Source organism: Antedon mediterranea, chromosome 3, assembly GCF_964355755.1.
Source record: "Antedon mediterranea chromosome 3, ecAntMedi1.1, whole genome shotgun sequence".
Taxonomy (NCBI): Eukaryota; Metazoa; Echinodermata; class Crinoidea; order Comatulida; family Antedonidae; genus Antedon; species Antedon mediterranea.
This window is the reverse complement of record NC_092672.1, coordinates 28,262,611-28,288,340: the sequence shown is the minus strand read 5'-3', so window position 1 is coordinate 28,288,340 and position 25,730 is coordinate 28,262,611. Positions and strand designations below refer to the sequence as shown.

The 25,730-nt window shown below is 33.6% G+C and overlaps 2 protein-coding genes across 4 annotated transcripts in view; one reads left to right on the top strand and one right to left on the bottom strand.

The window, feature by feature from the left end:
- The window catches only part of LOC140045142 (protein kinase C iota type-like), a 62,363-nt gene extending 49,849 nt beyond the window's left edge, over positions 1-12,514 (top strand). Inside the window, exons 8-15 of one of the 2 annotated variants that reach the window (XM_072089905.1) lie at positions 1,657-1,726; positions 2,521-2,821; positions 4,130-4,266; positions 6,001-6,174; positions 8,613-8,818; positions 9,322-9,411; positions 9,804-9,919; positions 10,391-12,514. In XM_072089905.1, the coding sequence (XP_071946006.1) occupies positions 1,657-1,726; positions 2,521-2,821; positions 4,130-4,266; positions 6,001-6,174; positions 8,613-8,818; positions 9,322-9,411; positions 9,804-9,919; positions 10,391-10,478 (1,182 nt within the window). In that variant the 3' untranslated portion in view covers positions 10,479-12,514. The remainder of the gene's footprint in view (positions 1-1,656; positions 1,727-2,520; positions 2,822-4,129; positions 4,267-6,000; positions 6,175-8,612; positions 8,819-9,321; positions 9,412-9,803; positions 9,920-10,390) is intronic. The other variant, XM_072089906.1, reaches the window with a different exon arrangement.
- Positions 12,515-13,393: 879 nt separating this feature from the next.
- LOC140045143 (D-2-hydroxyglutarate dehydrogenase, mitochondrial-like) lies at positions 13,394-24,265 on the bottom strand. 2 transcript variants are annotated; one of them, XM_072089908.1, is made up of 8 exons: positions 24,097-24,265; positions 21,433-21,816; positions 18,633-18,830; positions 17,549-17,742; positions 16,845-17,013; positions 16,147-16,250; positions 15,165-15,347; positions 13,394-14,879 (listed from the first exon to the last, which is right to left on the bottom strand). In XM_072089908.1, the coding sequence occupies exons 2-8, from the start codon at positions 21,812-21,814 to the stop codon at positions 14,460-14,462; spliced, it is 1,650 nt and encodes a 549-aa protein (XP_071946009.1). In that variant the 5' UTR covers positions 21,815-21,816; positions 24,097-24,265; the 3' UTR covers positions 13,394-14,459. The 2 variants fall into 2 exon arrangements, with proteins under 2 accessions (XP_071946009.1, XP_071946008.1); XM_072089907.1 differs by having other exon boundaries at positions 24,202-24,258.
- Positions 24,266-25,730: the final 1,465 nt, after the last annotated feature.

Below are 25,730 nucleotides of genomic sequence, written 5' to 3'. Positions count from 1 at the left end.
GTAGTTTGTTGTTTTGGCGAAGGAGAGAATTTGATTGAGTGGTAGATAGTCGCTCTAGAGGAATGACTTTTTTCAGAAGTTTTCATGTTGTATTTTCAAAACGTAGGAAAAAAGTTTTCAAAAATTAGGAGTTGACATCCGAGATAATAAACTCACTGAAATTCACATTGCTAACTGTTTGAAAAGAGGGTTGCGAAAATTAGGAAAGCCACTAAATACAATCGAACTGTTAAATTTATATATTGTAAATTGCCAACTGTAGGAAAAAAGGTTGCAAAAATTAGGAGTTGACGTGTGAGATAATAAACTCACCGAAATTCATATTGCCAACCATTGGAAAAAACGTTGCGAAAATTAGGAGTTGAGTTAAAAGATAATAAGCTCGCTGTTTAATTCATTTCCATTGCAACTGTAAGAAAAGGGGTGGAAAAATTAGCAGCTTGCGATACAAAATGCTTACTGTTTAATTCCTTTTGCCAAAAGGTTGAGAATATTAGAGGAGTGCCATGCGAGATAATAAGCTCACTGTTGTGGTTAAATCCATGTTTCTTTGCCAACATACAGGAGGAAGGAAAAGTTGTAATAATTAGGAGTGCCTATAGTAAGCTCACTGTTTACAATAAGGATTGTATTAACATCCTTCCATTGTTTTAGTTAACTGATGTGTAAGATAGTTGGCTCATCTTTAAGTCCGAATAGCCACGAACAGGAAGCGGAGAGCTTGGGAATCCGCTCCCTCGATAGCTTCCAAAGGATACTGCGAGCCGATGAAGTAGAACTTGTGTTTCCTGTCGTTGGAAGTACTTCTCGAAACCTGCTGCATGAGATAAGAACCTAATAGCCACGTTTTTGCTTTTCTTTTTTTCTTCCGCGTTTTACATGATGCAAATCCTGCTGAGGTAGATAAGCGTAATATTGTTTATGTCCTGTTCTATTTGAAGCGCCATTTTTTAATGACGTGTGTTCAGGATAATTAGGAAACCTCATAAATCATAAATGAATTTGTGTGACTTTTTGAACTTTGTATACATCGGGGGTAAAGACTCTAGTTTAGTTTGGTTGTTTTAGTTTAAAGCAACGTGTCAGGCCCAGTCCTCACAGTATTCTGATTTCAGTCTACTCCCTCAATACAGTCAAAAACTCTTGGTGTAAACTAAAGTCTGACTACATATAATTACTAAAAAGGATTGTGACGCCTGTATCATAAACCTTAATCTTCCAGGATACAGACAATACATGTGATACAAATAGTATTGCCATGATACAATACGAATATTGTTTAAATGTATATATCTCCACATATAACAATATTCGCCAAGTATAATCCGGTGCAACTAAAGTAAAGTATCCATTATGATATTTTGAATGGAGTTCATGTATAGTATTAGTAATATAATATAGAAAAGGTTGATGTAATATTAATGTTGAGTATGTTTAAACGATGCATTATTTATAGCATAGCCATCGTCGTTGATATACGATGAGAAACAAATTCATCAGTCTCTACCACAAGTGCTCACTGCACGTGCTCACACCATCAACCATTCTACCTACTGTGTCAGTGACATCAACTCATTTGCATAATTTATGCAGAGTAATACTGTTGTAATCATTAAGCATTGTTTATTAATTTTCAACGCGATTTGATTTTTGCAGGAGCCTAGATCATTTCTTGACGAGTCCTCACACAGCACACCAAGCAATTCATACCGTGGCAACACATCAGGTAAGTGTCGGTTGGTTTGAATTTATTTACTCTAGGGTGGTGCAATTCGTCAACAAAACTTACCGCCCTTGGGCCCCTCACACTTAATATATATTTTCAAGTATATTCTTTTTTAAGTTTTTAATTTGTCTTTTTATTGGAAATCTTTAATTTATAAAATTGTCAATTAATATTTTTTCAAGGAAAATAATTATATAAAATTTAATGACCGTATTTATATTACGAAGCTAATTTGATTACCATATTCAAATAAAGAGTTTTTAATCTTGATTCATTAGCAAAAAATGATGATATTGATTACAAAATTCAATAAATCAATCAAAAATTGTCTAAGAGTTAAAATCAACGTCACGTTGATGATGCAGTCAATAAGAAGGATAATTCTACGGAAACAATGGCTATGAAGAAGAGCTTGAAGGTTAAGTATTAAATCTCATTTAATACCCCCGGTGAAGAAGTGTGAACATTGTGCAATAAATAACAAACTATAAAAGTAAATGAAAAAAAATAATTATTGGGAAAAAAGGTGTTAAAGACTATAATGTCATAGTTATTCACTTTTACAAAAAGTTGATTGAAAACACTTACTGTATAAACACTGATGTAATTTAATGAAGTCAAAAAAAGATCAACCGAAAGCCTATTTTCTGGATGACAGTTAAAATTACTCTGTTTATGTATTACAAAATTAATATTTTTGTTCTTTTTTGGACAGGGGAAAGGTAAATAACAATACATATTTAAATATATATAAATAAAATATCAAATGGATTAAATGTCAATTTTATTTTCAGGTGCAAGCAATGAACTTCACCATGATACTAGTGAAACAGTGTCAGTTGAAGGGTCGGCAAAACGTATTGGACTCGAAGAGTTTGACCTCATACGGGTTATTGGTCGTGGTAGTTATGCCAAGGTGATGGTTGTAGAACAGCGCAAGACGCAGCGCATCTATGCAATGAAAGTCATCAAAAAGGAGTTGGTTAATGATGAAGAAGATATAGACTGGGTTCAGACGGAGAAACATGTGTTTGAGACTGCTTCTAACCATCCATTCCTTGTTGGACTGCACTCCTGTTTTCAGACTAAGAGCAGGTATGATTATCATTGAGGGGCCTTGCTTTGCTAAAGCTCTGTCTACACTATCAAACTAGTTTGATGTGCCCAAATATGGCAGTGATATACCCAAGTATGATAGTGGTATGAGATCATCATGTCCATATGGGCATATCACATTTGTTTGTCACATAAAGTTTGATAATGTAGACAGAGCTCATATTCATCATAGCCTAGGAACTCTCAATATTTCTCTTTTCTCAAATACACACGTTATGATAGAGGGTGTACTTTCTACAGCTTTGTCACTACACTATCAAACTAGTTCAACAACAAAATTGTGATGTGCCCAAATATACACCATGAGCAAATATGGTATGGACATATCATCATGTCCATTATGAGCACTTCAAATTTACATAAAGTTTGATAGTGTAGACTGAGCTATCCTATATAGAGACTCGTTTACAGAAATCGCATCTGGAAAAAACATAAAATTTGAAATTTTAAAATTTAAATGAATAAAACATAAAATATTTATTGTAATATTTTATTTCCAAAATGGATGTTGTGGATTAAAAATCTGTAACATTTATGTGGTTTTTTCAATGGTTATGTACAACACAAAATGTACATTTAAAAAAAGTTGATTTCACTCTGAATAGTAATAATATTACTATGAACCTTTGAAAATCGTTCAATATATGCATTGCTCATTGTAAAGGCTAAATTATTAACGAGTTAAGCAGATCAAATCAGGGCCTCTAAACCTCATGGGCCTGCCCTCGATAATTATCAATCCCATCATCCTCGGGGAATTTAGCGTCCATTAATGTATTAAACAGCTGTAATATTTAAACAGCTTATTTGGCTACCGAAAATAGATTTATGAATTTTGTAATACTAATTAGATAATATTCAACATAAATTATTGTAATATAATAATAGAGCTCCTCCTTTAGTACACCCCTATTAAGGTGTGAAATGTCTTATTCTGTGAAATGAATAACAATTCATATAGGACACTATATAGGGGACACATTCAAAGTGTCCCTTTAATAGGTGTCCTATATGAATTGAGTTTGTCGTAATAGGGATTCTGAGATATTTCTTTCTGATATCTAGGAATATTTAAATATAAATCCAAAGGCAAATTACTGAAAAAATTATAATGTTGTAGGTATCAGTGGATCTCAATGGAGATACAAAATAAAATAAGCAAAAAGCTAAATCAAAAAGATAAAGTAAAACAGCCAGAAAAATTAGCAGAGCTTTCAGACAACACTAGCCATTCATCAGTGCAAGTGGAATATTTAAATATATATATATTTCAATTTTTCTTTATAGGTTGTTTTTTATAATAGAGTTTGTTAGCGGTGGTGATTTGATGTTTCATATGCAGCGCCAACGTCGTCTTCCAGAGGAACATGCTCGTTTCTACTCAGCCGAAATTTGCCTAGCTCTAAATTTTCTGCACGAGAAAGGTATTAAAATGTTACATTGAAAAACCTAAAACATTTCCAGCTTATGAAACAATCCATTTCAATGACTGTCACAGCCAATCACATATTTAATTTTAATTTTATTTTTGGCAAACACATTACAAAAATAAACAGACAACAACAATTAGATTAATTGCGCCAAGGAGTGGCAAAATTAGCCAACAGCTTCTGTGGCCGATTAGGTGTGCCAAATTTGTCAGTTCGAATTCTGTCGTCTTTTCAACAACACACCACACCACAGTACAGTAAGTTTTAATATATTACTACATACTGTAATAAAATTTACCAAGAAAATATTCTTTTATTTCATTACCACTATTCCTAAAATTAATTTAAATGTAAACAAAATTGTACTGTATTTTTAAAAAATGGTATCTTATTATTATTATACAAGTTAATATTTTATATTGTACAAAACTTAATATTTAATATCATACAAAGTATTATAGTATATACTGTACAGTACAAATAAAATTACATTTGATAGATTCCATTAATTTAATCATTTCATTTTACTGTCCCCTAGTTTGCCTTCTATCTAGCCTGCAGCTATTACATGTTATCTCTATGACCATACTCCAATTTGGTGCTGGAAGTAGGCCTAAGTGCTATTGAATTTTTAACAAATAGCAAAGATCTGTCAATCAAACCAGTTACCTACCCCCTAAAACATCCCATTATTATGGGAACACCCAGATAACCATCACATCTGCTGGTAGACTCATTCCACCAATAAAGATATCGTTGGGTGAACCTTCTCACGAACCTTTTCAACCATGTCACTTCCTATAGGAACAATACAGGCATGTGTTTTAGTAGTTTAATAGGTATTAACAATATTTCTATGCATTGGGCTTTTCCTGTCATTCCGCCTGGAATGGGTGGGAACAATTGGCCAATATTGACGCCAAAGACCTTGTGCTAGTTACATAAACTTGTTTGTAATTTAAATGTAATAAAACAATAGCCACTTTTATTCTTAATATTCATCGTTAATTTTTTTTAAAGAATTCTACTTTAAATAAAATATTGTTTTATAAACAATATTGTGTAAAAATAATATAAATCCTCATCTTTATTATCATTTCAAAATTATTTAAATAATATTCAGTAGATCACTTACTTTTAATTCCTGAAAACAAATTCTGAATTTTACTATAAAGATGATTTATTATTAATAAATATATGCCTTTGTTGAATTATAAATCCAAAGGCAAATTAGTGAAAAAATGACAATTCTGTGGGTATCAGTGGCTGGATCTCAATGGAGATACATAATAAAATAAGCACTGAAAAAATGACAATGCTGTGGGTATGAGTTGCTGGATCTCAATGGAGATACAAAATAAAATAAGCAAAAAGCTTAAACAAAATAATAAAGTGAAACGGCCAGAAAAAATTGCATAACTTTTAGGCAACACTAAGCCTTCATCAGAAATTGAATTATATCTCTGCAAAAAAAACAAATACTAATACTGTATACAATTTTTTTTTTTTTGCAAATTGAGGTTTCTTTTTTAATTCCATACTTATTTTTTTGGCATCAATAAAATATAATAATCATAAATAAGTAATTATATAAACTATGCATTTTGTAGGTATTTTTATTTTCATCAGAAAAGTTGCATAGTATTTCAGTCTCGCACAAATTATATTGATTTTTTTATATTAATATTTTTCTTATTTATTATTATTATATTTATTCTTTTCTTATAGGTATCATCTATCGAGATTTGAAACTAGATAATGTACTACTTGATTCTGACGGCCACATAAAACTGACTGACTATGGCATGTGCAAAGAAGGTTTGCGACCAGGCGACACCACCAGCACTTTCTGCGGAACGCCAAATTACATCGCACCAGAAATTCTGTCAGGGGAAGATTACGGTAATTACAATTTTATTTTATTATTCACCAAGCAACAAATTATACGACATATGTAACAAACACCACAACACCACAGCATTTAACAAACAATTAAAATTTGCCATAAATTTCCAACAATTGTCTTAATTATTACAATATAGTATGTGAGAATTATAAAGAATTAAAATAACTTAATTTGTTATATTATAACAAGGTTCATGTAAAAGTTAAAACACATAAAATACAAAATTCTGTCTTTATTTGAAATAATAAAGTATTAGTACACTAATTTGCATATTGTTTCTTAAAGTGCATGGTTATTTTGGGTGGGGCTTCTTTTAAACATGCTGGTACGCCTCATACAAAGCATTCTTTAAGATAAAGAAATGAAGAATTTTCATTGGCTAAGTTCAACTGTTTATTCAGAATAAGTGATTAAGAATATGTTAATGAGATAAGAGGTGTATTGTGATTGGTTGAATTACCAAGGAAGCAATTTATAAAATGAAGAGATAGCTTGGAACTGATTATAATTGTCTCAAGAGTTAGTGGACCAGTATCCCAGTTTGAGATAGGTTTATTACAGTGAGAGGCTAGCTAGTTTTTGAGGAACTACACCATTGAAGTATCCACCATAGAGAGTCTACGAACTGAACAATATCCACTACAGAGAGCTTATACCATAAAGAATATCCACCACAAAGAGTCTACACTCTGAAGAATATCCACCACAGAGAGTCTGAACATTGAAGAATATCCACCACAAAGAGTCTACACTCTGAAGAATATCCACCACAAAGAGTCTGAACATTGAAGAATATCAACCACAATCAGTAAGAAGACCATCCACCAGTATTTAGTCTTACCTGCTTCATTGCAGTCACTATCATACCTTTATTGTACTTTAAACAAACCAAGGTGTGTTAGTGATGACAATGTGGTCAGGTATGCTCATCAAAGTGACCAGCAGTGACCAACAACTACTAGATTTTACAGATGGAAAAAAATGAATAACATTACGAAATAATAAATATTTCTGATTCTAAACCTCCCATTAATTTCTCCTGTCCCTACATTCAACACTAAAAACTATTTTTCTAATAGTATTAAAAAGTATAGTTTCTAAAAAGTTTATATTTCAATGCTAATTAAATAAAAACAAGTAACCCATAATGCATTGAACTTTGACATCAACAAATGTACAAGCAGACAAATTATTTTCTTAATTTTATCTTCTGCTCAGTCATCCATAACATTTTCAAAACTCAATAAGTTGCGCTGTGCTAAGCCCTAGAAACATTCTGAAGTATAATAATACTAAGAATTACAACCTAGAAAATACACCATAAAATGTTAATACAGTACAACACCACTGGTAACCTCCCTACCCAGTAAACAATAATAAAGTGATAAAACACATATAGTTGGCCTACATTATTGGTTTTCCACACAAAAGACATCAACTTTAACATGTGTACGAATCAATGTACTTTAATAAAAAAAAATAATAAGATTGTGTTTTTAAACAAGGAAATGTTGTTATTTTTTTACAATTACCCAGGGTTCTCCAAGAATTGACGATTATCTCGACTCCTCAGTACCAGCAAATTATTTTTCCACAATTTCCTCCAACCCTGGTTTCAATTTCTTTAAAAGGACCTAGTAAAACACATAATTTTCTTTGGAAACTAATTTTGTTTTCTTTGTTTTAATTCAATGTAGCTTGTAATTTGAGATCTTTATTTGTAACTTTAGAACTTATACACCATTTCCTCTAACACCTAAAGCGTGGTTCCCACTAGCGACGCAACGCAAGGACGTAACGCAACGCAAGTGAATTGACCAATCACAAGCGATGGCTTATTCGCTTGTGATTGCTAACTGTCTATAACTTCGCTTGTCATTGGTTAAAACGCTTGCGTTGCGTTTACGTCCTTGCGTTACGTTCTACTGAGAACCAAGCTTAACGCTCTGTATACGTTACAAAACTTTACGTGACAACAAAATGTTATGTGCCCATGGATATGATGATGTCATATCACTACCATATTTGGGCACATCACACTTTTTTTGTCAAACAAGTTTGATAGTGTAGACAGAATTTTAGAAAGTATAACCTCTATCATTTGTTTGAAAGACTGAAAAGAAACCAAAAACCAGAAGTTCTAGTGATTTGGCTTAATATTCATGGAAAGAAAAATATTTTGGCACACATGGCATGTCATACCTATACTCAAATCAAAACATATGGTGTTGCTACGTAAAAACATAGAGATATTATAGTCACTATAATATCTCTGTGGTAAAAAGAAGCAATAACTATACACAGTTTTGATGTATTATCATCATCATATCAAAATTGAAGTTTAAAATCATTTTAGGGTCAATCTCATTATAATTTACAAAAAAACTTATTTTCTTTGACACTGATGATTTACTTTCGTCTTTTTCATTCTCAGATTATTCGGTTGATTTCTGGGCTCTTGGCGTACTCATGTTTGAGATGTTGGCCGGAAGGTCACCGTTTGACATCGTTGGAAATGCGGAGAATCCTGACCAGAACACCGAAGATTATTTATTCCAAGTAATTCTAGAAAAACCAATTAGAATACCAAGATCCTTGTCTGTAAAGGCAGCATCGATTCTCAAGGGCTTTCTAAATAAGGTATGTACTCATTTTTAGTCACAGTAAAGCCCCTACAGTGTGCGGCGGACAATTTGTGAGAAATGGGCCATGCGTGCCGCTGAGTAAAATATCTATCATGTTTAATATTTGTTGGCACCTATATCATTTTCCTCAAGTTTGCGCCGAATGTGAGCTATTGGTCACTCAAAAATTCCACTGCTCATGACATGTTCTAATTTATTATAATATGTCAGCAAGCGCCGTATAGCATTGTAAGAAATTATCCAATCAGAAAATCGCTTTCGTTTAGTATGCGTCCGATAGAACGCGATCGCAGTTTGCGGCAATTTTTTTTTTAACTAAGTGTTATTTGTACCAGTTAGCTCAGTTGATAGCTGATAGATGACAGAAATGGATCAGAACTCTGGGATAGCTCCCTACTCTTTCCAAAAGTGTACATGATGCATATGTGTACACTGCTCTCTATTTTGAAAATGTCATATCAATTTATAATAATAATAGTTGTTTCATTTTTTTTTCAGAGTCCAGCTGACAGACTTGGATGTCATCCTACCACTGGTTTTTCTGACATCACAACACATCCGTTCTTTAAAACTATTGACTGGGAAAGAGTAAGTTAACAATGTTCTTTACTTGGAATATTGTGGCTGTATTCACACTTAGGCTAAGGGAATATTTACCCTTTAAAAAAAAAAAATCTCCTATCTAAGTGAATACAAATTAAGGGAAATACTTAAATATTGATTGAGTTAAATAAAATACTTAATAAGTATTTAAGTGAAATATCTTACTCTAAATGTGATTGGTGAATATGGCGACAGATCTCCTAATGTCACAATGATTGTACTGCAGTAACTAATATTTTTACTGCAATAATATTTGTTTCATTGTAAATAATTGCATAAAACAAACTGCAATAGAATCATTTTTAAATCTACCACATGAATTGTTCTTCTATCGTTTAAAAAACATAAATTAAATAAAATATTTAATTTTTATATAGCTTGAGAAGAAACAGATTACACCACCTTACAAACCACCGCTGCACGGGGAACGCGACTTGGAACACTTCGATCCACAATTCACAAATGAACCAGTCAGGTTCACACCGGATGACCCGTAAGTATTTCGGATTACAATTGGGGTAGTTACAGTAGTTATCACATCACTGATTGAATATTCCAATCATAAGCTGCTTTATGGTCGTTAATGCAACTTTATATTTGCTTTTTTTTAAATCTATTAAATATATAATTACAGTAGAACCTCTATAACGGGGACAACCTTAAGACCCAACAAAGTGTCCTCTTCATAGGGATGTCTCCCTTGTTCGTCGTGTTTAAACATATTTCCCCTTGTTAGTTTCAAGTTAGTTAGTTGTCTACTTAACAGAGGTGTCCCCTGAATAGGTGTTTCCCAAAGAAGGGGCGCTACTGTACTGTATAATAAACACAATAGGTTCTAGAAAACCCAATTAATCCCTAAAACAAAGAATTAGTTTCCATTAGGTCCTAAAAATGAGTTATTTTATAAGTAATGGAGAGAAATAATTTTATATTTGTGTTAATCTATTTTACTTTTATATTCCAGGAGAATCGTAAACGAAATTGACCAATCAGAATTTGAAGGTTTTGAATACATCAACCCTCTACTGATGTCGGAAGAGGTTCCTGTCTAACTGACAAGCGCCCTCATACGTGTTGTTATTCCAGGGCCAGCAATACTGTCCCCAATTCAGGAGATGTTTATTTGTACTGTTAAAACAAGCCTTATATTTATTGCCAAAATATGTTTTGAAGTTTTTGAAAAGTTAAAACTGTAGATAAATTGTTAATTCCATGATTGAAGCACCAAAAATGTATTATACAGTTAAACACTTAAAACAATTATATACTCCAAAAAGATAAGGTGATCTCTTAATAGGGTGGTCCCTTAATAGGATGGTCCCTTAATAGAGTGGTCCCTTAATTAGGTGGTCCCTTAATAGAGTGGTACCTTGATATGGTGATCTCTTAATAGGGTGGTCCTTTAATATGTGTTCCTTTCATAGAATTTTGCCTGTATAGTTGTTGTATTCATAAAGTTAAATCATTGAGGTTTCTGAATAATTTTTTCTAATGATTTCGGGTTCGCTAGTTGTTGTTCTTCAGAGAGTGGGCATTCCCTCGTAATTTTTGGTTGTACGTTAGATAGGTACTTTCCGATTGAACGACCCAATGGTAAAGCTTGGTCGCATAATTTGACCAATCACGACACGATGGACCATCCAAACTGTTGATTGTGATTGGTCAACTTGCGTTGTTATGTGGAAAATAAAGTTTTAGGACCACAACACACTAATAATGAAAAGTTGTACTATATTTGTGCAGCTAACAGATTTGGCATTGTCACATTAGCTATCACAACGCTAGTATTGTATGTAAGCATGCCCGATTCGCTCTACCGATTCTTAGTACGAGAACAATTTGTTGTATTTACTATGCATTGTCAATTGCCTTTCGTCCAACACAAATCATTAAAATTATGAATCAGTTTAAATATCAGCGCCCTTCTATATTTCAATGGGGATTCTTTTGTATAAAGCTTATATTTTTATTTGTATAAATAGTTCGGAAAAAATATTTTTGTAATATTATGAAAAAAAATACTGTCATCCATCCCATGTAACAGCAGCACCTTGATAAGGATATAATTCCAATTGTATAGATAAGTATTTTTTCCGAATTTTTAAATAAACTTTTTTTTTCTTGTAGAATTTTTCTATGCAATGTAGTTAAAACATGTTTATTTTCTCTATTTCTGTTTTTAATTTATTTTATTTACAGAATTAGATAAGCCCATCCGTTGTCACAACTCATAAAACTGCTTGTTTAGATTATGTTTTCGATTTATTTTATATGAGGCGCTTTCATGACTTTTGTTTTATGTATTTAGCATTTATATTAATATTATTCTTTGTACTACTGTATTTGTTCAGATATAAGCACATCCATAAGACTGCCATTCAACAATAAGCCCACCTCTAAATTCATTTGTCAAATTGTTAGCTTATTTGTACCAAGTTTGATGTGTTTCTGTTTTCTAAAAGCTGTTTACATGTACTGCCCGGTAGCAGTATTCACCATTCACTCTTAAAGGGAAACTCCGGGTTAAAAATTTCTAGTATAAACATTTTCAACTTAAAACCCTGTTGTTGACAGCAGTGAAACGTGAAATAAGTCGCTTTAAAAAAAAAGTGGTGTTTTTTTCAAATTTTTTATCCGGAGTTTGTGAATAAGGCCACAGGATCTTGCATGTTACAGATTGTATGTTTAGAAAAGGTTCATTCAGTACAGTGGTCCCTAACTATGGTATCGCTAATTGGATGGAGACTACTAAATTGCAGCACTTTTAATATTCTACAATTATTAACACACAATATATTCTAAAGGGTTGACTTGCACCTGAATGAATACAGTATAAAGTTGGTTTAGTTTTGCTATAAATCTTAGTTCTTTGAAATGTGCTATTTAAATAGTTAATATAAATTAACGAATAAAAATGAGCAAAACATATAAAAAATAGATTTATATTTTGTTGATTTGAACTCAGATTTTCCTCTATCAGTATCGTTACTCGTCAAAACCTTTGACATTTCATATTGGCCAAATTCGACCCTGGTTACTATGGCTCTAATATTGGCCAAATTCGACCCTGGTTACTATGGCTCTAATATTGGCCAAATTCGACCCTGGTTACTATGGCTCTAATATTGGCCAAATTCGACCCTGGTTACTATGGCTCTAATATTGGCCAAATTCGACCCTGGTTACTATGGCTCTAATATTGGCCAAATTCGACCCTGGTTACTATGGCTCTAATATTGGCCAAATTCGACCCTGGTTACTATGGCTCTAATATTGGCCAAATTCGACCCTGGTTACTATGGCTCTAATATTGGCCAAATTCGACCCTGGTTACTATGGCTCTAATATTGGCCAAATTCGACCCTGGTTACTATGGCTCTAATATTGGCCAAATTCGACCCTGGTTACTATGGCTCTAATATTGGCCAAATTCGACCCTGGTTACTATGGCTCTATAAGAGGATGGTACCACAATATATACACATACCGTATATAGCAATATTATGGCATAATAATTATATTTTGAAAAGTTGATATTTTGGCTTTTTACAAATTATTCCCTGTATATTTTCCAAAAATTGCCAAATTTTAACCCTTTTATTTTTGGATTTTCTTTGAAAATTATTATTATTTTCGTAAAATCAGGTTAGTTGGTTACCATGGCTCTAGAGAGATAAAACGAATTTTAAAAAGTTGATATTTTGGCTATTTTTTGGGAAAATATCTGCACTATAGTACAGGGATATTTTCGAAAAATTGCCAAATAACTAAGGCTCTATAAGATAACACAATATATTCACATATGGCAATATTATGGCATAATAATTAAATTTATAAAAACTGGCTGCTATGGCTCTATAAGATGATGATAACACAATATATGCGCATATGTGGCAATATTATCGCATAATTATTGAATTTTGAAAAGTTGGCTATTTAAAAAAAAAATCCCTGTAAGTACATTGATATTTTCAAAAAAAACAATATATACACATATATGGCAATATTATGGCATAATAATACAATTTCGAAAAGTTGAATTTTGACTTTTTTTTTTTAAACGGCCAAATTTCAACCCTTTTATTTTTTATAACAGAACTGGTTACTATGGCTCTATAAGAGGGTGGTAACACAATATATACACATATATGGCAATATTATGGCATAGTAATTAAATTTTGAAAAGTTTATATTTTGAAAACTTTTTGAAAAAATATTTTCAGAAAATGGCAAAATGTTGACCCTTTTATTCCTTAACATAACTGGCTGCTGGCTTTATAAAAGGATGGTAACACAAAATATGGCATAATTGAATTTTGAAAAGTTGATATTTTAGAGATAATTTGGATATATTTTGAAAAAATCGCTGTACTATACAGCGATATTTTTAAACAATTACCAAATTTTGCCGCTTTTGTTTTAACTGGTTGCTATACTATAAGAGGATGGTAACACAATATATATATATATATAAATCAATTGTGTTGCATAGCACTGTGTAAAAATTATATATAAATCATACTGTATTATAGAAACAGTGCTCCTATTCAGAACATAATCGCGTTGAGCATAGCTCATTGGCGAAAGAGAGCCGGCCATATATAGTTCAAATTCCGCCAGAGACATTTTTTCATACAACTCAAAAATACGGAAATTTCGCCAATGAGCTATGCTCGACACGATTGTGAGATCAAGTTCCGAATATGAGCACTGTTTCTATAATTTAAAGTATGATTTATATATATATATGGCAATATTTTGAAAAGTTGATATTTTGTCCATTATTAAAAAAAAACAAAGTTACAGGCACTTACATTTTTTATCAAATTTTTTATTTTTAGATCATATATTATTATAAAAAATGTCAAAATATTAAATTAATTAATATTATATAATATTGTTATGTAATAGTATTTAAAATTGTTGTTGTGCATGTGTTACACATACAATATTTTTATTTCGCCTTATCACATAATTTCAAGGAGCATTACAAATAATTTTATAAGGACATCTTGAGAGTTAAAAATGAGCGATTATACCATTATTGTTTTATATGGATTTAGTATACCGTTAGGATCAAATATCTTCTTAAGATCTTTCATCAGGCTAACAACCTCTGGTTTTTTACTGTAACCAATAAAATTCTTTTTTTTAAAACCTAGTCCGTGCTCAGCACTTATGCTCCCACGGTTTTTTTCGGTAACCTCAAAAAGGTATGGTTCAATCAAATCTAAAACCTTTATGCTAAGTTCTGGTGCAGTTACATTTAAATGTAAATTACCATCGCCGACGTGACCATATCCTACGACACGGATTGCAACGCCTTTCATCCGTTCTCGCATATCTTCAACAATTTTGTAGTAGGCATCCATTGGAAGGGAGATGTCGTATTTGTAGACAGCGCCATCATGCTGTAGAGCTTCGGCAATGCGCTCCCGTACAGCCCATAAACTCTGTAAATAAGCAAAATATTGAAACACTGGGCATATGTGGGAATGTACACAGAGTAGTACCTCTATATTAAGTGAAGACCTTTGGACCCAACAAAGTGTCCCCTGAATAGGGGTTGGCCGTAGAGTTAAATCATATTTCCTATCATTCGCTTCACAAGAATGTGTCCCCTTAAAAGGAGTGTCACAAAGGAGAAGTTCTATTGTACTATATTTGTACTATTATAGCGTTATACTTTTGTTAAATGAATTTTGATTGAATGTCGCAAAAAAAGTAAGACACCCCACCTGCATTTGTGTGGTATCCATGGCAACTGTACCATTCTCCACACTTCCATCTGTCATGACGACATCCAGCAAATGATTAAGCTTCTCTTGGTCATGTGACTCGTTCGATCCCGATGTCTCAATGAGAACGTAGAAAGGGTAGTCGCCAACAGGATTGGTCAACCCCAGGTACTTGGTCACTAACTATTGTATAATTGTACATCATATATTAAAGGCCGAGGGAAATTATTTTCATCTTTCATCTCAGATTGAATCAAACACACAGTGGCATATGTCATTATTTTTGTTGCTTGTTCACAGATTCAAAACCTATCATGCTACATTGAATTCATATCCCCAATTGTCATGAAATTTTTCCCCAAATGATCATAATCAAAACGGTACTGGGTTTGGTCTACTAGCGTTCCTGCTCCCAACTAGTTATCCATTCATAGAAGCCTTGATGAAGTAAGCCTACCTGGTGGTGACTACACAATAGTCCAGAGATAACGACTATACTTATATCTATATTTTTATATTATGAAATTTATAGTAACACATATCATTTTTTTTTTTATAACAATAATTTTAAATATGTATAAAATAATGGATTAACCAATTGATCACATGACAGTCTAATTGATATACAAGATCATTACATCCAACTACCATCATCTTCCTTTACTATGCATAACATCATATGAATATAGTCACAATAATATAAACTAACATCGTATACTCTATTTCTCTACAAATATTTCAATCTTTCTTCCTCAACGCTTCTATGAATGGATGACTAATTGGGAGCAGGAGTGCTAGTAGACCAAACCCAGTACCATTTTGATTACAATCATGCGAGAAATTGCCTCACAAAGTTGTGCTTCCTCTTCAGGGGATGGATAGGTAGCATTACAGTCATTCTTGCTTTGGTACTAAACAGGAATAAGCTGGGCTACTAATAGCACCAGAAAAAAAAGGTGGGCAAGCCCTATATTGTACTTACGTGCATACACTCATGATCTAAAAACTCATAAGCTGATAAGACTTCCCCAAGTAAGTTTTTAGTCTTTTTTAATGTTTCTAAAACTTGGTGAAATGATGAACAACCTGTGAAGAAAAACAAGAAATGTCAAAATTGAAGAGGGTTGGTATTTGTCATTAAAAATAAACAAATCGAATTAAATCATTATGCGCTAATATATGTGCCTATTATAGGTGGTACATGTTGGTGTTGGTTGTCAAACAGGTGTTGAGTGACTAAGCAATGATTCAAACACCTAAAGGCTTTTTTCCACTATTTTGGTCACGCAAATCCAATGTTTCAAAGAGAAAAAAATCGCATACTCTCTTTCCACTGAGCGAATAGCTGCGACATTCATGTTTCTCGTGTGGCTCTGCAGAGGTTTTCGATACGCATAACAGTGCTCATAAAAGCGTCATAGCTCATTTTATGAGCTCTGATTGGTTGCGCAATATTTTGCTTCGCAAAAAGTAGAAACAATTCAAACTAGTAAATTTCACTGAAGCGAAAAATCAAGGAACTAGAATTCGTCGAAGAAGGGAGTATGACAGACAGAAACTCGAATACGCATGCGCATAGCATGACGCTTTCGATTCGTGCGAACAAATTTGCCTAGTGGAAAATCGGCTTCACAAGTTCAACACAGGAACACAATGGAATGACTTTAAATAAAAACTAACCTAAAAATGCAACGTTTACTGATTTTGGACGTTGTGGACACAAAATGGAGACTGCTGTGATCATTCCTAAAGTTCCTTCAGCACCAATGAATAACTGCTTCATGTCATAGCCAGTGTTGTCTTTACGGAGTGATGATAAACAGTCAATAACACGGCCATCTGCTAACACCTAAAAAAATCATTAGTTTCCTAAACTATAATTTCAAAAGAAAATGGAACACTCCAAACATGCACACTGTATAGGCAAAGGTGAGTCCTATGTTCATTCTGAACGTAGGGGAATGAGCTGTAAAGGCAAACTAAGACAGCGTTGTACGGCGAGCCGCTATGAGTCGTCTCGCGACGACCATAAAACTATGCCCGGCGCTATCTCAAGACAATTGTCGGGATTCAACTCAGACAGCACTAACTAGTGTCCACTCCACAATATCGTGAGATTTATAAAAACACCTTAAAAACCTAAGGCACTATAATTTGTATAAAAATACATCAAAATATTGATAACACATGTCATAATATGCTAATGTACATTTTGTGTTTGTCAAAGGTGGAAAATGTATCTCCAACATTAGTAAACCAAAAGGGTCAATTTATGCACTATCTGGATGTTATTTGTAATCTTTCAGATCGCATAGCACTTACTGTGTGATCTCTCAGATCACATAGCACTTACTGTGTGATCTCTCAGATCACATAGCACTTACTGCTTCAACACCTAACACAGAACCATGCAAAGATCCATATTTCAACAGTCTGATACCACCAGCATTAGTTGCCACGTTTCCACCAATATGGCAACTGCCCTTTGCCCCGAGGTCAAGTGGCATAATCAAGTCTTTCTCAGCCACATAGTTATCAAGTGTTTCCAATATACAACCTGCTTGGCACACAAGAACACCTGGATAATGGAAATATATACAATAATGCAAATGACCACCTGTTTTTTGACATATTTTGTAGAATCTGATAGGACAGATAATAATGACTGATGATTTGCTTAACCTTTGACCCCTCAACACAGTCAATACTTGTATTCTTTATCAGCACATTTGTATATACAGTATATTGATTTGCTCCTATTTTTTCAGAACCTTGAATCTCTACAAAACATAATTTTACAGGAATTTTTTTGTTGTATTTTGTGCTTGTAATGTAAATGTGTAATAAATTGGAAAATGTCACATATTCCAATAAATAAATAATTATAGATATGGAAAAATGGAACTGGCTAGAAAGAGGTGTACAACCAGATCCAAAGTCAATACTGGGACCATACCCGGGAATATGCCTGTTTGTGAAATCAGACATAAGGTAGGGGGTGGGATTTGACCCAAAGTGGGATTATAGATGAGGATATAGGGTATTTTGAGTTATTTCACATTTTAAAATTACAGTTTTTGCCATTATTTTGGTGACTTCTTCTAGAAATTTACTGTTTGGTTTAAAAATGATATGTACCATTTAAAAGTGTTTATGAGCATCTAAAACATGCAAAACACTCACTGTATTCTGATTGGCTGTTTCTCTAAAAATGTCGCAATTATACTCCTGACAAATTGGGTACATTATAAAGATTATATAAACAAGTTTATTTTATTTCTAAAAACACAATAAGTAGAGATACAAGGTTTTGAAAGAACAGCGACATTATAAAGATTATATAAAAAAGTTTATTTTATTTCTAAAAACACAAGAAAATGAAAGCGTAATAACAATAAGGCAGACAGTTTAAGTAGAGCAGCCTGAAATATTTAACACTGTTCTATATGAATGTTAAGCATTACAAACCTGAGTTTTTATCCAGGCTAATAATATTATTCATTAAGGCAGTTGATAGAATGATTTCATCAAATACAGGCACACTGCCCCCCACAAGACCTGTGTTACCTCCTTGTGGTACCACAGCAAGTCTGCGTTCATTACAGTATGCAAGAATTTTAGATACTTCGTTGGTTGTCTTTGGTTTCAACATAATTTGGCTTGAACCTAAATAAAAGAAAATGCAGAAAATATTATAAACAGATTTTCCAATTCTCTAAAAATTTAAAAAGATTTGGGGGGGGGGGGGTGGGGTGGGGAAGTGCTGGTAAGCATATAATATTAATAGTCTGTGAAAAATAGATAGATAGTAGTTACCGGTCAATTATGGGGTTGGGGTTGGGGTTGGGAGAGGCGGCCTTAGCACTCTCCTCCTTGATTTGCCTATGATAGCATTAAAGAAATTAATTAATTGGTTATAATACTGCATTGGAAAACTGGTTCCCGTCAGATCACCGAAGTTAAGCAATGTTGGGCCTGGTTGTGTTATAGATGGGAGAGCGTCTGGGAATGTCATGTCGGGTGCTGTAAAGACTCTTAGTGTATGGTGTAGTGTGTTGGAAGTTTGATTGATTGCGAGATCGGGAGTATCAAATGCATGCTTGTCGCATTGCCTGTGTCTTTAGGCAAGACAATTACTTTAGCATCAGGTGTACAAATGGCTACTCGATTGAATAGCGACTCTTTAACATTCTCGGCGTGGTATGGCGAAACAGCACTAGTCCTCAGTTGTACGCATGCGCAACAGAGATCAAATTGATACGCCCTCATCTTTCAGTATTTTTATTTACGAGGCGGGATCTCCGAAGAGATACTTTTATATATATAAACACAGCAGGCAAAGAACATTAATTCTAAACCACCCGGTGGTATACTGAATTTTAATTAATTAATTTGAAACGATAAAGATGAGGAAATCTGTGAGAATGAGAAAAAGTCGCCTCAACCGAGACTCGAACTCGGACCGTCTGCTTGATATATAAATCCAAAGGCAAATTACTGAAAAAAATGACAATGCTGTGGGTATCAGTGGCTGGATATCAATGGAGATACAAAAAAAAAAGCGAAAAGCTAAATCAAAACGATAAAGTAACTAGACATGTAACTCGTCACTTTGACGAGTTTGGTTATCCGCCGCGCAAGTGGTCCAACATTAACATTAAGGGGATAGGTTGAGGACAAAAGGAAGTGTTCACGTTGGCATTATGACCTGAACTGAAGAATATGATATGTTGTTATTGCTGAATTTTATTATTTAAATTCATATATAGTATACACAGTATAATCTGTATCCATATCACATACAGTGTAGAATAGGTGAAATTACGGGACCCGCTATTTATTGCAATTTTTAACATGTCTGACGGTTTTAAAATGAAACGCGAAGGTAGCAATTCCGAAAGGAAATTATCTCAGCAACAACGTATTAACGTGTAGAAGAAATTTGAATACGTGAAATATTGATGCGCGCTCGTTTAAATGTAATGAATTATGACGCAAAAGATGAAAATACGACCTTTTTTATTTAACTGGCCATATGATGACGTCACAACATCCGATTGGCAACGTTTTTACATAATTTCGTATCTACAATCCAATAGCTTCCAGAAAAAGTTTTAATCGTGATTATCACATTTTATTCTTACGAGCTATAACAGATTAAAATTTACTGTAAAGATGAAATTGATGCCACACGTGATTTAAATTTTTAGGCATGATGACGTCAAAAAAATTAAAATATTTTTAACTCATGCGAAAGATAGTTGATTGACCTAGACAATTTCAAAATCGGGATGAAAATGGAAAACGAATAAGTGGAGATGCGCTCTTTTCAATGTGATGAGCTATGACGAAAGATACAAAAATCCTAAATTTTATATTCGCGTGGCCATACGATGACGTCACAATGTCCGGTTAGCCATATTAATACCTGATCCGATATCTACAACTCATCTACTTCCAGAATATGTCATCCACAAAAAGTTGACCGTCTAGTTTAGAAATTACGACTGTTTAAAAAAAGGCATATTTTAAACGAATTTTTTAACCTTTTCATAAAAAACGCGCGCAAATTGTCCAATTCGACGTGCTCGTATGACGTATCTTTAAGTCGAAATTGTTTAAAATTTGGTCAAATCACTAGAAAAGGCTGGAAAAACATAAATCACGCGAAAAAAATACGTTTTCAATGCTACGTGCGCACCGCACACTTAAAAATGTGCGCACGCGTGGGAATTTTTGACATGCTTAAAACGACATGAAACGCGTAGAAAGTTGATTATAAATTAATTTTGCGCATTTTGAAATTTTAAATGCGCGTGCACGCGTAACTTTATGTAAAACACCCAATTTCTTTTCAACATAAAGTAAGCGCATGATATAAATTAAACTTTTGCAAAGTTTCACTTTAAAATGTTATTTGGTTTTCGACATATGTTAAATACGAGAAAATCGCGCGTACGTCATGTTGCACAATTGTAAACATCATGAAAAGCTTCGCTTGACGACGTTACATAAATGTCAAAATGTTAACATAGTTAACAAAATGTTATGTTTGCAAGTTTTAGAGAAAAGCGTTACACAAAAATCATACAGAAAGAAAGAAGATTAAGAAAAAGATGATGATGATGATGATGATTTCGTACAATCACAAGAGGTTATCCTGCAACTTCGTTGCGGATAACCAAATAGCCAGAAAAGTTAGCAGAGCTTTCGGGCAACACTAGCCCCTTATCAGTGCAAGTTTTGCTATATAAATACATTATTATACCTCTACATATATTCATCCAATCAGTATTGTGACCTAACAGCTCACTCGGACATGTTATCACTCTTCCAGGAAGAAGATCCTCAAAAAATGTTGCATCGGCATCCGACAGAGCAGCGTACGGACCACGCTTCAAACCCGGATACATATCCGCAGTCAGTCGAACCTTAGAACTAACGGAAGAAGAAGATGATGAAAATTGTAAAAAGATCGGATTAGTTCTCCTTCGTTGGCAGCCCATCCTTAAGGAAAAAAGCTGGGTTCTGACATTTGTTGCTTGTGTTCGTAGCCTGGAGATCAATTGTAGCTTTTGACTTTGAGAGGAGTACATAACTCTGACCTGAGACACACAGGTCCTATGACGAAGACATCTATTACAGAACATACCTGAAAAAAAAAAAGATTTTGACACATAATTAATTGTGATGTCAAAATTCCAGGGATCTACTACACAGTCCAAGGGTCTGTTTCTGCTGCATAACGCAATTTAACCGGTTATTTTTAAATAGATTAAAAATAGATAACAATAACAAGACCGCGTTTCTGCTCAATTTGTGCTCCGAAATAACCGGTTAAATCTATGGGTGGTCGTCGAGCAAAACGTCATCATTACCCAAAATGCAATACACTCAGACGGAAGTAGTAAGTTGGCTGTTTGTTTACATCGACGTCGTGAGTACACACGTGTGCCTATATCGCCGAACATCTCACTCAAACATGTTAAAAAAATAAAATGTTGTCTCCAGGTCTACAAGTTTTGTTTTTTGTAAAGCCTACTTACATCGCTAATAAAATTAATTCTCATGGCGCCTTCAATAACATGATGGGGAGGGTCGTGCAGCGCCCGATCGCCTAGGATAATTTTTATCCTCAACAAAGGCGATGAAATACGGCCCTTCCCACACGTGAACGACTGTTGTCTTTTGCGAGCGCGGTCCTACAAAACACCAAACGGAAAAAAAAACGAGACTCAGAATGTTGCAATATCTACCAAACGAGAGTAGATAATTGTTAATTAATTATGAAAACCCAACTTTTATAGCAAAAATCGTCCGAATTTATGTTAAAAACGATGAGTTTAGCCACAAAAATTTAAATAAAACGAGAGTATCCAAGTCATACTACATAGAATATCGCACGCACATAGTGCCTTTAATAAAGTAATGAGTATTGAACATTATTTCGTATATTTATGTACTAACATAAATAATAACACATTTCTATGCTTAATAAAATCATATTTAATATATTATCAAAGGCTCTGATTACCTTTGTTTTCGGTCGATGTGATGTTTTTCTAAAAAATTATATTATGTAAAACGATCAAAGTAAGAATGTTCATTGTTCTCCTATTAAAGGCACTAAGGGCGTGCCATAAATACGCTCGTTTGGATTAAGTTTTTGTTGCTAAATTCATCGTTTATAACATAAATTCGGATGATTTTTGCTATAAAATTTGAGTTTTCATAATTAATTAACCATTATCTACTATCGTTTGGTAGGTATTTGCAACATTCTGAGTCCCTTTTTTGTTTCAGTTTTGGTGTTTATATAGGACCATCCATACCCTTCGCGAGCGTGTACTAAACGCCTCAAATTGCTTAGCTTTGGGTAGTCCCCGGAACTCCACCCCAAACTCCTCTTTTACTTTCGCAAAAATGCTCTTATTTATTATCTGTGATTCTTTTCTATTGCCTGCCATCCTTCCCCGTACTTTCTCTCCCCCCACAACTGAATAACATATCTTGTGATTTCATTCATCCACATACATGTTCACTTCTTCGTTCGACTGTCAAAACCACGAGGAAAACACACATCGTATGCGACGGTATCTGACCCGGGGTCACAACTGTCAATCAAATAACCGTTATTTCGTGTTGCAGCTAAGAATTGCTCAGCGATAACCGGTTAAACGGCGTTCTAACACCGATTTAAATTGGTGTTTTTAACCGGTTATTTTGCGCTGCCTTTTAACCGGTTACCACAAATTTGTCCTGTTTCTGCTGCCAAGAAAATGGAGTTAATTTATTCACACCGATTTTAATTTATTCACACCGATTTTAACCGGTTACTTTTGATGCAGCAGAAACAGGCCCCAAGTAAATATAGAATTTAAAAAAAAAACATTGTTTCTAACTCTTCTGTAATTATGCATGGATGTAGAGAATGAGGTTTGAAATGCAATAATCTTAATTGACCTTATCTTTTCAGCTACATTTATTTTTCTAGGCATCTAGCTAGGTAATTACATGTCTGCATATAGTAATAGTATAGTATAGTAGACCTACAACATGATACAGCCCATAAAACATTTATACTTCAGAAATTTAACTCATTTATATTAAATCTCTGAATCTAGGCCTACTATTTCCACATTCATTAATGTCATTATCAAGCATGCATCCTTTATAGCTAGCTAGGGCTTACTCTAAAGGTGGTACTAGCCTACTACTACTAGCCTAGGCCTAGGTAGTCTGTGTTGTGCTGGGGCCTCTCTCTAGGCATAGGCTAGGTCTCTCTAGCCTACCTAACCTAGGCCTAGGCCTAGGTCATTGACATAGGATACATTATACTTAGGCCTACATAGTACATAGGCCTAGGCCTATACACCCACTACACTAGCCTAGCCTTGCGGATTAGATAGATAGGTAGCTAGAACTGGCCTACCATGTAAATATATCGCTCACTATCTTGCCCTAACTGGAAACTTCAAATGCTTTACTGGAAACCTTCAAATTTGTTCTAATTAGTGAGAATGCTACTTTTTTATACTTTGCATGTTTGGTTCGGGTGGGTGGCCGGTGTGGTCCCTGGATTTTGTATACACAATTTGTCATCATCAGCAGAAAAAAGTAACATAAATTGAACTCTAGAGGGCGACATATATCTTTTGTTTATAATAATTATTATTCAAAGAAGAAAGTTGTATTTTAAATAATTGACACGCCGCGCGTTACACTGAGGAGGACAATGAATTGACAAGGAATATGTCAAAATCATTATTACAGTATTCATTTAGTCTGTGCATTGTATTTCATTTATGACTAGGTTACAATTAATCAACAATTAAACCTCATTGTCTAATGATCATCATCCTATATTTAATTATGCAGTTGAGGGCATAAATGGTTACAACTAGAAAAAAAACCGTTGCCTAGGTAATTATTTATTTACTATTCTTAGCAACCACCGTTATGCAACAATACGCAGTTGTTATAATATCAATATTTTATTGATGTAACAATATTGACTTACAACGTATAGTTCTTAATTAACCAGCCTGAGACATAGGCTAAACAATTATTGAGGACCTTTGAACAAAAACTATACAATTTTACACCGTTCACTAATAACAAGTGAAAGAAAAACATACATTTCACACATCACTATTATGAGTAAAGACACCATTAATTAATAAACATTTACAAGGTGTATATCATGTAGCTTATACTATAGGCCTACTGTTAGTTTAGTTGATCGAGATTCGGCCATGTGAACAGTTATGCATTGGTTCTAACATTGTTTTTGGATGGATATGTTAGCAATCAATAGATCTCTATTAACTATAATTGTAAGTATTCATGTTTACATCATAATTTGTAAGGAGGGAGGTTGACAATACATTATTGTTTTTAAAGAATTATTTTGAACTCAGATGCTTTTGTTTTACAAACGTTGTTGACTCTCATTTTTGTTGTTGAAAATGCCATGTTAATGTCACCAAAATATAGATTGAAAAAGAAAATATTTACCTGAAAAAAGCTGTAATTTAAAACAAAAATCTAATTTTCTGTCAGAAAGGGGTTTTTTGGTTGAATTTAACCGTTTATTTTGCATTTTTATAAATAAAAACATTAGGCCTAAGTGAGTAACTTTATTATACTAGATTTATCAATTTTTATTTTTCACCGTGGAGAACAATACACAGGAGGCCTATAGGCCTACATCTTTAAATTGAATTAATTTGAACTAGAATTTTTGTATACAGAAAATTAAGTCAAATTAAAATAAATGTATTTATTAATATATAAAAGAGCGACAATCCACTCGTTTAGAGTGAGACGTTTGAGTGGCCACTCACTCCAAAATAGTGGATTTTGAATGATAATGCTTTAAAGGAGAGACATTGACTCTAGTCAACAATTTCACTAATCACAAGAGTGAACTATTCCAATCGGTTACATTATTACAACCACTCTTAAAGAGTGAAAACTTGCACCTCTTTTAGAGTGTGAGAACAGTTTCACTCCAAACAGTGAGTGACATTTTTACTTATCAATAACAGAGTACAATGACAATAT

Coding starts and splice junctions, on each gene's coding strand:
- LOC140045143 (XM_072089907.1), bottom strand. Junction 15,348..16,146: donor TAGATCATGAGTGTATGCAC/GTAAGTACAATA, acceptor ATTATACAATAG/TTAGTGACCAAGTACCTGGG. Junction 14,880..15,164: donor TGGATACCACACAAATGCAG/GTGGGGTGTCTT, acceptor GCTTATTTACAG/AGTTTATGGGCTGTACGGGA.